The 14,682-nt window shown below is 40.6% G+C and overlaps 1 protein-coding gene across 1 annotated transcript in view; it reads right to left on the minus strand.

Moving 5' to 3' along the window:
- The window catches only part of LEO1 (Leo1, Paf1/RNA polymerase II complex component, homolog (S. cerevisiae)), a 30,514-nt gene extending 16,389 nt beyond the window's left edge, over positions 1 to 14,125 (minus strand). The window contains exons 1-6 of the mRNA XM_006898247.1: positions 14,068 to 14,125; positions 7,364 to 8,122; positions 5,222 to 5,326; positions 1,735 to 1,829; positions 975 to 1,120; positions 193 to 297 (exon numbers count right to left, since the gene is read on the minus strand). Of these exons, the coding sequence (XP_006898309.1) occupies positions 193 to 297; positions 975 to 1,120; positions 1,735 to 1,829; positions 5,222 to 5,326; positions 7,364 to 8,122; positions 14,068 to 14,125 (1,268 nt within the window). The remainder of the gene's footprint in view (positions 1 to 192; positions 298 to 974; positions 1,121 to 1,734; positions 1,830 to 5,221; positions 5,327 to 7,363; positions 8,123 to 14,067) is intronic.
- Positions 14,126 to 14,682: the final 557 nt, after the last annotated feature.

Raw genomic sequence — 14,682 nt, forward strand, 5'->3', positions numbered from 1 at the left:
CAGGAAAAGTGTGGCCTTTGGGTTAGGAGTGCCCCTCCTTAAGACTAGGTTACCAGATAAATGGATAGTGACTGTATATTTTCTCTCCTTAAACTATTCTGAAAAAGGGGACAATTCCTTTGTTGACAGGAAGGAAACCTAAAAAAACCCCCAAAACCAACACTTTCAAAAGCTCAATTCTCCAAAGAAAACCGTAACGCATGGGACGGTACCTTTAATTTTAACCTGGTTCTACCCTCTTCATCCAACATTTCTTCATCTTCAAATTCATCTTCATAATATTGAGGATCAAAAGGTCTGCAAAGTTTGAAATAAATTATTAACCATATTTGTTAAGGATTATTGTTACTGTTTAAAATCACTGTATCTTCATAGTCAAGTGCTTCCTTCAAAACTAGTATTAATATATACATCTTATTTAAAATAAAGTACAAGTGAGCTTAAATGTTCACAAAATTCCTTATTCTTTTTCTGTAAGTATTTCAGAAAACAGATTACCCTTGGCTTGGCTTTCCACATTATTTTGCTTGGTGGGAAAAAATTTAAATCACACACAAGCTTGCATATTACTTAGTGACTAGAATAGTATTTAACTGCTAACCCCAAATTATCCAAAACTACTAGTTTTTCTATTCTACAATGGCTTCTACATGGGACATTTGCAGATTTTCAAATCAATCTTAGTCTCAACTCTAGTGTGTCAGAACTTCACTAGTCAAAAACAACCTGAAGAATTATGATAGCTACTCATTTGCAAGAAAGCCTCAGACTGCTAAAATCACATGAAAAGTCTCCCTTCAATAGCCGATACGCTTTCTACCACAGAACATGCTTATGTTCTTTTAAGAGATAATGAGGAATCCTTTTCGCGCGTGTGTGTGTGATCGATCGATCAATCAACTCCTTAAAAAATAAATAAATAACACGACCCCACATATTTCATTCAACAGCTGGAAAAATCTTTGATTGCTTACCTGGGCTCTACACTGAGAAAGTTGGGCAGTTTAACAAAGTACAAGTCATTTCCTAAATCAGTGTTTACTTTGGGTATTTCTACTTCTATTCTGGTCTCAGGAATTGGCTCTTCCTCCTGTTGATCCTGAGGCAATCCATTTTCATCCTAGTAAAAAAAAAACACAAAAAAACCCAAAGCATTTTAGAAGTGCCAAAGGCACTTCAGAAACGGCCTACGTCAACCTATGCACTTTAGTGACTTAGGTGGACAAATATAGTCAGACATTACTTTAGAGCTAAAGCAATCCTCAATCTCCATTCTACCCAACTCCCAAAAGACGGTGTGGATGCATCAGTATAAGAAAATGACTTTTGTAATAAATCCATCTTGCAAATATTACTAACAGAAATGTGGAATTAAACAACAGTACTTACTATGTGAAGTAACTCTAACAACTAAATTCAAAGATCATTAATACAGCACACATTTGTTGGGGTGAACAAAACACCATTTGTGTGAATGGTTCTCAGTCACAGGTCTTCACAGGGTAGCCCTTGAAGGCGTGGCACTAACCGACCTCATAATGGGTGGTTACTTCTCCTTTCCCTTATAATCAAACCTTTCTTACAAGGAACTGAGAGAGCTGTCTGGTCATTGTACATCCGCATCATAATACAATGGGAAACACCATCTTCTTTGCCTAAGCTAGACCCTTAACCTATGACATATATAGTCTGCCTTTAATAAGAGGTCAAGTTTATGTTAGTAGTTTCACTTACAACAGGCTCTCCTGGGGTGGGTGGTTTATCTTCTCCATCACTCCCTGAGGATATATCATCTGCACCTCCAAATAGATCCATGGCTTCATTATTGTCTTGAATGAGGGAAGGAAAAGGAATAATATTAATTTTTAAATCTAAGGTTCTTCCCAGGTAATCAGCTGAAAATATTCATAATGTTTTCTGATCAGGAAACCACAGAAAAGCCACTTTCAAAGAGCTCATAGTCTTTCTGTGAAGGAAGGGGCAAAGCTAGTGAATGGGAAGGCAGCAAGGAGACATGTCTTTCTCCCTTCATTTCCTGTATCCTTGGCTCTTCCACTTTCTTTTCTACTCTAAGAGCCCAAAATGTTCTTGTACAGTACAGCTATTCAAAGCTGAGGCTTAAGAACTCTAGGACTTCATGGAAACTTTTTATAAAAGCAACTACTTGTCATAAATTAGACTATTAATTAAAAATTCTTCAGAATACAAACAGTCTCTTGGCTCATTAATATATACAGGGTCTCTGAGGTCTTCAATATGCCTATATCACCAGCAGATTTCTAAATTCTGCAATGCCTGCTGCAAAGGGAGGTGCCCGAGATCTGTGTGCTATGATTTCTGGAGAAACAGCAGATTTTCCTTGAATCCAATGTATTTGTTCTGCTTTTGCCAGACCATTGTGCAAATAACTATATCAAATGAGGAAAACATTATTCTCCTTTTCCCAGAATTTGCTTAAACACTTTTAAATAGGTTCATGTCAAAACATGTTGATAAGTTGCCATCCCATATTCCATCCCTTTGTTGGCAGATCCACTTATTTCTATGTTAAACTGTTCATGTGGCAAAGGCTCCAAAACCATCTTAAAAGGAAATGGGTGATTTCCAGAGGAGGAATTTTCTCCTTCAACCACAGATTCTTTCCGACCTTTACATTTTTAGTGCAGTCATGTGAATGCACTTTAACAATTGGAGTTGGTCAAACGCTAGCTTTTTTTTTAATTTCAAATAGTTCATCTGGCTTGCATCAAGTATCTGGCTCACGTCAAGTTTCTTTCTAATTGTCAAAGAGGTGAGATCATGACAGACCACAGGCTAGATGCATCTTTTTAAGATGTACATCAACTTTTACAAAGGCTGTGTTATAACTAGCAACGTCTAATAAAGCAACAATCCTTTCCTGGACTTTAGCAAGCTATTAAGAGAGTTCCCTGAACCTTAATGTTCAACATTCAAGAGTGCGCTAGTCTTCTAATAATTACAAAACGAGGATATCATGTCACCACTGTATTCTGGAATAGTTATATAGTTAACCCTCATTTTGTTTATTGTTTTTCTGGAATTTCTGTTCATCATGGGAAGAGTAAGGATCCCAGCACTCTCAGCAATGGAAGATGCAGAGAGACATATGTGCTGCACCCACACATCCGGGAAGGATATTGCCCTCAACTATGGGTTCACTGAGATCTTCCTAAAGAAAAAAGATTGACCTCAGCTCACTTGGCTCGACTGCATAGTTCACTACATGAGGAGGCTGTAAGCCACAACTACAGTATGGGTTGGAAATGCCAGCATGTGACTTCATAATCATTTACGGGAGATATCTCTAGGCTGTTAAGACATTTTGGAGATAATCTATGCCTCTAGTGTCAGCATTACCCTAAGTGCAGATTAAAAAACTTTTTTTTTCTTGCTTGCGCACAATTGACACTTTTGAGCTGTGGGGTTAGAGAAGAGCACTGAATATCCCATGGACGGCCAAGAGAATAAACAGATATGTCTTGGAAGAGGGAGTAGCCAGAGTGCTCTTTAGAGGCAAAAATGTTGAGGCTTTCCCTCACATGCTTTGGGCATACTGCTAGAAGGGGCTATTCCTTGGATGAGACACGATGCTGGCAAGGGTGGAGGGTCAGCAAAGGAGAAGAAGACCCTCAACCAGGTGGACTGACGTGGTGACTGCTGCAATGGGCTCTTGTGTGAGCAAGTGTGAGGATGACCCAGGATAGAACAGGGTTCAGATCTTCTGTTCATGGGGTCCCTATGAGTCATACCCGACTTGACAGCACCTAACAACAACAACAATATAGGGGTGGGGTTTTTTTGGTGTGGTTTTTTTTTCGAATAATGCAACATAATCTTATTTTGGTCTCATGACAACCATTCGGAATTCAAATCCATTCTTGATTCAAACTGTCCACTGTCAATAGTAACGTTCTAAAAGAACAACAGTGACTATTCCATTGATTGCCAAAATAATAAATCTGTCTTGGAAGGAGCACAGCCTGAGTGGTCCTTATGAGTGAAGATGGTGAGACTACACCTCACAAACTCCAGACAGGTTATCAGGAGGGCACAGTCTGAGGAGAGGGAATCATGTCGGGAAAAGTGAAAGGTCAGTGAAAGAGAGGAAGATTCTCAATGAGAAGGACTGCAGCAACATTGTTGCTTATGAACAGTAGAGATGTCTGAGGATGGTACAGGATTGGGTAGTTTCAATTTGTTGTATACAGGGTAACCAGGAATCATAGCTGACTAGACTCTACCTCACAAGAATACAGAAAGAGGGTTGGAAATAAAAATACCTCAGCACATAGATGCAACAGTATGTTAACCCAAATTACTGACAGGCAGCAGATTTGAGGCCAATTTTTCTTTTCCTTCTTATTCTTTTCTTCATTTGCCAAATTTTCTATCAGGAATGTTTTATAATCAAGTTATCCTTTTTTTGTTGTTTTTTTAATTTGTTATTAATTTCAGTAAAACTTTACATAGACTTTGGATTTCCATTCATTCACTGTTGCACTTTTCTCTCCTCCCAACCCTCCGCCCTAGTACACTACCCTCTTGGAAAAGTAAGACAAAAGTTCTTTTATTGTTTTACAAACCCTCCCCCAGGTCCACTCTACTACGCAGCCTTCACTCTGGACTCCTGTCATGACAAAAATAAGTAATCACACATTCCTTTTTAGCTGTTTCCTCCCTTATCTGCTTCAATGCAGTATACATTATTGAACCCATCTTTCTCAGTCTCCCCTAACCCCAATTTCAGTCCTGTTTTACAACAGTGGCACCATGCAGTATTTGTCCTTTTGTGACTGAGATACTTCACTCAGCATGTCCTCCAGGGTCACCCATTTTGAAAAATATTGCATGAGTATTAAAATAGGAGAAAGAAAACAATCTAGAACTCTTTCAAGCACAGCATTCCTGGACTAGTTAAGACTAGAAGACTCCCATAGATTACTGTCCTCAAATACTCTTTAAACCTCAATTGAAACTGTTCTTTTAAGTCACCTTCCAGGAAGAGCACAGCCTGGCAAACAAAATAAAGAAGAATGAAGTTCTCTGTCAAAACGATCTATACAAACCAAAAAAGTGAATAATTACTCCACAGCAAAAATCTCAAGCGGGCAGGGAAGAGTACTGGAAATGGAACTACAAAGATGCTGTCACCAAACAAAACACAACTGAAAACAATTAAAAAAAAAAATAACAGATATACCTTTCGGCATCTCAGCGTCACTCCCCGCTTCTGAATCAGAACCAACTGCATTCTTGCGTTTCATTCGTAAAATTTCATCTTCACTATCACTGCCTCTTGCAGAGTCTGTAAGAGCAGAATTAGAAGTTCTGCACAGTTACCGCTATATCACAGTCTTAAAGCTACTGTGTTTTTTGTTTGTTTTTTTAATAATTTTAATGAAAATTTACAGAGAATTTGGATTTCCATTCAATCATTACCGCACTTCTCTACCCACCCAGACCTCTCCCCCCGGCCCCCCCAGTTCGCTCCTCTCTTTCAAAAGTAAAAGAAACACTCCCTCCCTGGTACACAATCCCCCCCGCACCCCTCCCACCACCCCAAGTACATTCCACTATGCAACCTTAATTGTGGACTCTTGTGATAACCATAATGCCCTATCATACACCGCTTTTAAATTATTCAGTCCCTCATCTGTTTCAGTGCAGTATACACAATTTATCCGGCAACTTTGTGGATGAACTGTGGTACATGTTGTTGTTGTTGTTGTTATGTGCCATCGAGTCGCTTGCAACTCATAGCGACCCTATGTACAACAGCCCTAAACTCTGCTCTGTCCTGTGCCAATCGCACTGTCTCTGACACTCCCATCCCAATTATCCCAGTCACTGAATCAATCCACCTCATAGAGGGCCTTCCTCTCCTGTGCTGTCCCTCCACTCTCCCAAGCATGATGTCCTTCTCCAAGGACCGGTGGTACATGATATAATGAAATGTCACTAACCAAGAAATATGAAGGATACATGTAGCAATTTGGAGGAATCTGAAATATATTATGCTAACTGCAAACATGGAAGCAGGAGTGGCATCCACTTCTGAAATAACTTGCTCCAGAAACTCTATGAACTTGGAGAAACGATGAAAAGTTATACAAGTGTTCAGGCCTTTCGTTCATAGGGTCGCTATGAGTTGTCTACAACTCAACAGCACTTAATGGCAACAACAACAAGTGCAAGAAGATCAATCTCAAAGTTATATACTATATGCTCTGTTCATAAGATACTCTCTAAAACAGAACTACAGTCCAAAACAGATGATCAGTGGCTGCCAGGTACAAAAGGGGAGAGGAGGGTTACAAAGAGTAACACAGTAGCATTGCACGGAGGTGGTGGTGAATATCACTGAGATGGAATCCTCAGCTGACCCTCCAGTGGGTTTTCAGAGGCAGTTAATGGCATAGGAGGAGACTGCCCATCCTTCTCCCGTCAAGCAGCTCTGAAGTTTAATGATTCCCCAAGTGGCTCACAACTATAATTTGACACCCACTATACATGATCTCTAGGAAGCTTCGATGGCCTCGTGCTAAGAAGCTGAGCTGCAATTCCAAAGGCACGTAGTTCAAATCCACCAGCTGCTCCATAGGAGAAGGAGGAGCACTCTCCTCCCATGTGATTACCTGCCTCTGAAAACCAGCTGAAAATGTATGGGTCAGTTCTGACTTAAAGGTACACAAAAGCAACACAGACTATCTTTGGACAAAGAATACAATGTTGAAAGAAAACAACTGAGGATACTGAAACAAATAATTTCACAATTTAATTTTTATACATTAGTTCCTTAAGAATTATCTTAGGGCCTGATCACCTCTGGATGATCTTTGGATCCCTAAAAGATATACTAGAGTCAAGTGCCCTCATTATAGTCTGTGAAGAAAGTTCAGGAGCATTGCTCACTGATCCTCACCTCCCTGCACCCACCCAAAGTTATTCTCAGCTTAAGATGCTATTCAAAGTTACTGAATAAAAACAACTCTTGTGTCAAAGTACTCTGGCATAAAACATCTAAGATGAATTTATTTTTTTGAAAATATGTTCCTGATCTATCATTAATATATGGAATGAGATCTCTGGGATACAAATGGATTAGAAAAACAGAAAAGAAAAACGTGGGATTAGGAAAAGTTGAAGTGGCACACAGGAGGAATGTGAACTCATAAAACGAACAAGAAAACAAACAGGCTGCTGCTGTATATGAAGGCTCCCACCAAAACTATTTCATTGCTGAATGAAAAATTAATTTGCTGTGTAAACTAACTCTAAAGCCCGAGAAAAGATTTTTCCAAACCCTCTAAAACTTCAATCTTAGCACTCATAAATGTATTACCTGATTTATGGTCCTGTTCCTCTTCATCATCTGAATGTCTGCGTTCTTCATCTGAGGCCTGAGGCCTTTCATCATCAGAATTTTGCATTTTCTCCTCATCAGATAGCTGCGGCCGTTCTTCATCGTCAGAATTCTGTTTCTCCTCATCATTATCAGAAGCCACCGGCTGCTCATCATCAGAATTAGCCTTCTCCTCCTCAGAGAGCTGCTGTCTCTCATCATCTGAAAGTTGAGGCTGCTCCTCATCGTCCGTGTTCTGCATTTTCTCCTCCTCCTCATCTGAATTCTGCAGCTTATCTTCATCAGACCCTTGTGCCCTGTCCTCGTCATCAGAATTTTGCATCTTTTCTTCATCTGACTGGTCACTTTTATCTTCTCTGCCCCATTTTTCATCGTCTGACTGAGCTTTTTCAGAACCTTCTGCTTCTGAGTGATGGCTCCCTTCATCTGACCTATGACCTTCATCTTCATCATCATTCTGGGCTTCTGACCCACTGTGCTGATCTACATCTGAGGCATCATTGTCTTCTCGATCAGAATGTTCAGAAGCTTCTGATCTATTGTCTGATCTTTCAGAGTGATTATCACTCCCACTGTGATGAGAAGCTCCTTCATCCTCACTGTCATCCCCAAACAGTTCTTTATTACTTGGTTTTCCTGAGTTGCCTCTCTCATCTTGGTCACTTTCACTTCCAGAGGCATTACTACCAGATGCAGCATTCTCTTGATCCGAATCTGAGTCAGATCCAGAGTCAGAATCTATGACAGAAAACACATTTTCAAATTCATAAATTCATGGAAAGAGAGGTGACAGAAAGAAAGCCAAAAAGTCTATCCCAACATCAAAGTAACAACAATTCAAAACGGAGGGGGGAAAACAAGCTAGTAAAAACTGTTAGTGGCAACTTTCTCAGTATTCTAGAAGATGGGAATTTGCAGCAATAGGGAAATGCTTAATGTTAAAAAGTCAACAACTTTCTGTGAGAACAGAGTTTTGTGGTATTTTAACTTACCTGAGTCCTGTCTCTAGCTCAGTGATACCTTGAAGAGAACAGTCCTCATTTTCTGTACACCTTATTTAACAAAGAATTATGCTAACTGCACCTTATTTGCAAAGATCTGTTAATTCTTTGTTTTGACTGTCAGGTGGCTCCTTGGAAGACTAGCTGAAGTTAAGTTAGGTTTATCCCACCATTAAAGGTTTCCAGTGGTAAAGCAATGTCCTGGGTAGTATTTAAAAAAATATCTACATGCATGCACAACCATGTTTACTGTGGCTTTGTTCACAATAGCAAGGAGTTGGAAACAACCAAGTGCCCATCAACAAACGAATGGACAGAGAAGCTGTGGTATATTCACACAATGGAATACTACTGCTGCATTAAAAAACAAGGAACTCATGCAATATTATTCAAAATGAGTGACCCTGGAGGCCATTATGCTGAGTGAAATATCTTGGAGGGATTGTATACCAAAGAAGGAATTTTTCTTTTGCTTTTCAAAGAGAGGAATGAACTGGGCAGGAGGGTTGGGCAGGGAGAAAAGGGCAACAATGAATGAATGGAAATCCAAAATCTCTGCAACTATTCATTAAAATTAAAAAAAATCTACATGCACCCATCACTTACTGACATTATTAACGTGTCAAAGACCAGGTCATTATGCAAAATGGACATTACATGAAAATGGAGGCTTTCTTTCCTCAGTTTTCAGATCATTTATTTTTCCAATTTTTTATTATTTTTTAAAAATGTGCATGGAAATAGAACAACTAAGATTTCCTGATGCACTCTTTATTGTGAAAACACCAGTTATGGATTATTACAGAGAAGGAGGCTTAGAAGACACAAAGCTGGATAAAACTGGGCTATGGAACTAGAGGGCTTGGGCTTAACCACCTCATTTTGCTTCTATGCTGAGTCAGTTTCCCTAGAGGAAGCACCTCCAGGGCTCCACTCCCATTCCCTCAAGCCCTGCTTTTACAGAGGGCTCTCCATTGAGGCATAGGAGCCTGGCCACACCAAGGCAGTGGCTCCAGACACAGATCAGATCACTTTGGGATGCTAATAAACTACCATACATTTCTTCCAAACACCTTCACCAATGCCTTTTCCCCCTTCCTTACCACTCCATAGCAATTTTGAACTGCAGGACTTCATTCCTAATTGTGGTTGTTAGGTTGAAATCAAGCCCAGTATAACTCATAACATCTCTATGAACAACAGATCGGAACCATAACCCATCTCATGCCATCCTCACAATCTCTGACACCCTCAAACACACTGCTGCAGTCACTTTGTCGATCCACCCGGTTGAAGGTTTTCCATTCTTTCGCCATCCTTCTACCTTGCCAAGCATCACAGCCTTCTCCGAGGAATAACCTCTCCTAGCAAAAAGCCCAAAGTATTTGAGATTCATCATTTTTGCCTAAGTACCACTGTAGGTGCCTCTTCTCCAAGATTTATCTACTTGTTCTTTTGGCAGTCCTTGTGATATTCAGCACTCTTCTCCAACATCACAATTCAAAGGCATCAATTCTTCTTCTGTCATGCTTAGTCACTGTCCAGCTCTCAGACGCACAGCAAGTTACTGAAAAGAACACAGCCTGAATCAGGCATAACTTAGTCCTCAAACTGACATCATTGCTCCTCAATAATTTAGATAGAGAGATCCCTGACTATAAACTTTCCTAGTACAATATGTCTCCTACTCTCCTGACTAATGGTACCACATGTATGCATAGTAGAACTGAGTAAAAAGCCATGAACCGTTTCAATCTTTTCTCCATCTATCTTGATGTTGTCTATTGGTCAGGATTTTTATTTTCTTGACATTGAGACGCAGTCTCAATGTTGAAGGCTGCAGTCTTTGATCTTCTGCAACTAGTGCTTCAAGCCCTCTTCACTTTCAGCAAGCAAGGTTGTGTCATCTGCATAATGAAGGCTACTAATTAGTTTTCCTCTAATCCTGATGCCACACTGTTATTCATAAAGTCCAGCTTCTTGAATAATCTTCTCAGCATTTCTGTTAAGGAGTCCAGGACAGGTGCTCACTGGCTCAGTGCTACCTGCACGTTTACCAAGAGACCACGGCTATAGAGGAGGCCAGCCCAGCACAGCTGTTGGAAGCAGTGTTTGTACCGAGAGGAAGGAGAAGAGGGCCTGAGGCATCATGACCCAGCTTCCCAGAGGCTACGAGACTCTCACAAGAGTGGACAAGTGACAGCTGCACCTGCCTTGCCTACTGTCTCATCAACACATAAAATAGACAGTATATTTATGCCCACCATTATAAAAAAATTTAAAATAGTGAATAACAAGATAGCCAGTGAGTGAAAAGTAGGAGTAAAAATGTACAAGCTTCTGAGGCAATGAATAGCATGTAGGACAACAATAGATGAATCAACAAGTTTGGGGAAAAAAGGCTGAAGAACAAGATGTCTGGCAATAAAGAGCTTTTAAAAGCTCCCGCATATTTTAGCAATTCTTTCTAGAAGACCATACTTAAGACACATCTGAGACTGGACACAACATTGTAACCAACATTCTAACTCTGGTTAAGAATCTACATAAACAGGAAGCAAATATTAAGGCAGGATTGTAATCTGCCTGTCTTGAGCACTGAACTGCATGGGTGGGAGTAATGGCAAAACCAACACAAATATGCAAACAATGTGTTCTCACTAGGAATATGGAAGACAAAGGGAATTTCTGTTCAAGTCCTAGTTTATCCTATCTGATCATTCAGGTAAAAGAACTAAGATTTCAATGACCAAACACAACAAAGAACAGTTTTCAAATATGAATTCAAACAGTTAATAAATAAGGAACAACTACCAAACCTCAGCAAAAAAACCCCTGGGGGGAGACAAGTGATTATCAAATTATTACAACATTATGGAATTCAAAATGTACAGTCTTCAATAACAAAAAAAATCATAGAGAATGTAAAGAAGAAAGTGTGTCTCATATATATGGGGCGGGGGGGAGCAATTAACAAAAAGTGGCCCTAAAGAAGTTATGAGTCATACTCGACTCTACAGTACTTAATAACAACAAAAATTACAACATGATACCATTATTTAAATTTATATCAGCTATCTAAGGCAAGAGTAAAGAAATTGAAACTTTGTGCCTATTTGTACAGTCTGAAATTAATCAAACATGTAATCAAGATGAACTGATAGGTGGTGCTGGAGCTGGAAGGACCGGATCCACTGTTCCCCAGAGGTCAAGCATGGGGGCTGTGGACAAAGGTGCAAGTCAGCATCAAAGAGGATCAGTCCTCTAAGGTTCGACCTGTCAGGACTGTGCAGTGTCCAAGTTCAACAAGGTAGGAGGTGTGCATTGCTGCTGCTGCCACGGCCACAGCCACAAGCCACACTGCACTCCTGGGAGGTGGGAGCGCTGCTCCTGGGCTCCAAAGCCAGGCAGCTGCAGGCACAGATGAGGCGAAGGTGGTATACCGGAGCCTGAAGCTCATGTAGATCCTGCCACCAGACACACTGTGCAACTGCAAGGTCATGCTTGGCTTCAGAAACAATTTTTCAAAAAGAGCATGTAGTAGCTTCTTTCCAAATGAGTCAGATGCTGAATGTTTCCTTTCAAATCCTAATTCTGTCCTGATGTTACCACATGCTACTGTACTTGACTGGTTAATAAAATGGCACAGTGGTGTTGGTGGTGGTGAAAAAAAAAAAGAAAAAAAATCTTTCAAAAAGCTCAATTTATTGCTTAAGAGTCAGAACCAACTCATAGCTGAACCATCAGCAGGTTTTTAGAGGCTGTAAATGGCAAAGGAAAAGCCTATCTTGCACCCGTGCAGCACTGGGTGGATTCTAACTGCCCACCACTGAGTTGGCAGCACAAGTCTCTAACTAGTAGGTCAAAAAGCTCCCTAGTAGTGTAGATGCATGTTTCTTCTGGGGGCTATCATCAATAAAAAAGATAGGATTTAACAAAACAAAGGGATTTCAGGTGGCCTTGTAAGTCAGTGGGTTTTATATCTGCAATGTACTCATAGCACATGCTGTTTGGAATCCACTCAAAGAACCAACAGGATGAAATGCCTGGTGAAGATGTGTAGGGTTGATGAGTTTCCTTGAGAGAAATCCATATAAACTGTGATATTTACACTCTTTTTTTAACCTATGAACATCTAAACTGTTTACAGTCACCAAGGGATTCCAAAGAATTTTGAATAAACATCTAACTTTTGGATTTCATATTCCCAAATGTTGTTTTTTAAAATAAGAAAACAAACCAACAAAATCCTTTTAAAAGCGAGCTCTGGTGGCCTAGTGGCAAGAAGCTGCAACTGCAAGTTCAGAGGTGCACAGTTCAAATCCACCAGATGCTCTGCTCGAGAAGGAGGAACAATGTCCTCCTGTACCAGTCAGATCTGATTTGACGGTACACACAAAAAATAATGAAATAAAAATCCTTTTAAAGCACTAGTAGACAATATACCAACCAGAACATTTTGGGAATCTGAAATGTATTTTCTTGAAATCTGTAATACTTGTTCAAGACTTCAGACTCGTATTTAATACACAAGTGTTCAGACTTAATAAACAAATAAGCGTTAGAACTACATTAACAATTTTGGGCTTGGAATGCAAAAGTTGAAAATAAATGACTGCTGGTTAGAAAATGTGGCATGGGTTAGGAAACAACCATGGAGCTTGCAAGACAGAATTTTTTATAATCAATGCCATATTCATCGCAAACTTATTAAAAAACACAAATGGTGAACTATATCGTATATATGCATACTATATATGTAATTGGCATGGATCTTGTGTAATGGATTAACATAAGTTGATCAACTACATCTATACTACTTAAGTATACCCTTCCTTGAGCCTAGAGGGTTTTAAGGATTCTGAACGTGGTCTTCCTGCGGCCGCTCTCACTTCAGGTAACGTTTATTCATTATTTCAAATTTTAAAAATCCACAGTCCTTGTGACAGAAATGCTTACAAGAGCACTAATACTACCACACACAAAGAAGCCGTTCATTTACAACAAGTCCTTCAACTCTCTCTTCAGAACACTGATTCTCGTCAGATCCAATCAAGGAGTTTGTGGACATCCTTTCAGAATGATTCTTGTCAGATACAATGAAGGAGTTTGTGGACATCCTTTCAGATGATGTATTCACTCCAATCTATTTTGGAGGACTGTGCAGCTCTGTCTTGTTACCCCTATTCTACACTCCTCACCCAGACATGTCACACTCACGTCCTGCTGCTGGTTTCATCACGAAGACAGAGACCCTCTCTAATCTCATCCACCCCAGATGCCTAAACAACTCATTTTTTTTTTTTTTTAAGTCCCTGTACCGGCCTGTGCAAGTATCTAGAGAACTGGACGTCAGGGATGGCTCCCCCCACCCCGACGCCCTCGCCTGCTCCCCGATCCCTGATCCAAGCCCTCTTCGCTCCCCAGGCTCTCAGGCACCACGCGCGCCCCAAAGAGACCCATAACCTGGAGAAGCTGGCTCTGCGTTTTGCTCCTCGATCCCAGATCCCCGCCAGCCGGAGGAAGGAGGCATCTCCCGGAGTGCAGGGGGCGCGGAGGCAGGAGTGGAGAAAGCGCTCCATCCGATCAGTAACGCCAGAGCGTTCACGGACTCGGAGCCTGATGGGGGGATCTAGCTACTCCCGCAGAAGCCCAGCCACGCATCCGTCCCCCTAAACCCACCTTTACGTTCAGCTTCGCTTTCGGCGTCGCTCCCAAACAGATACTCCATGTCCGCCATCGCCGCGCTCTACTGCATCAGCCTCGGCCAGGGTGACTATTACGTAACTCTGCGCCTTGCTTTACGGCACCGAAACAACGAAGCAACGACGGTGTCGTAAAATGCTCTGAAAGGGTCTTCGGCTTCTGTGACCTAGTTTTCGCGTGCTCGGGATGGGCGCTTCTACATGCGCAGCGGACGAGACCCACCCCGCTGTAAATGTCGATTCTTACTGGACAGGCTTCTCCCGCGGATCGGAGCTAGGCATAACCCGCCCTGAGATCTCACTCTGCGTGAAACCTGAAGCCTTTTGTTTCATATTGACCAGAGATTCTCCCTCTGGGCACTTTACACTTTTTCAATTGTTAAAAAGATCGGAAAGAACTTTTGTTGTTGTATGTTGCATCTGTTTAGATTTATGGTATTGGAAGTTAAACCATAAAAAAAAAAAAATTTGTTGATTCATTTCAAAGCAAAATTAAAATTAATATAATTTCCTAAAATAAAAAGCTTGGAAAGGAGGGATTGTTTTACAATCTTAAAAGTTTCATTTAGAAATTATAAAAATTAGAGCAGAG

This window comes from Elephantulus edwardii, unplaced genomic scaffold, assembly GCF_000299155.1.
Source record: "Elephantulus edwardii isolate Elephantulus edwardi_28Jun2011 unplaced genomic scaffold, EleEdw1.0 scaffold00225, whole genome shotgun sequence".
NCBI classification, from domain to species: Eukaryota; Metazoa; Chordata; class Mammalia; order Macroscelidea; family Macroscelididae; genus Elephantulus; species Elephantulus edwardii.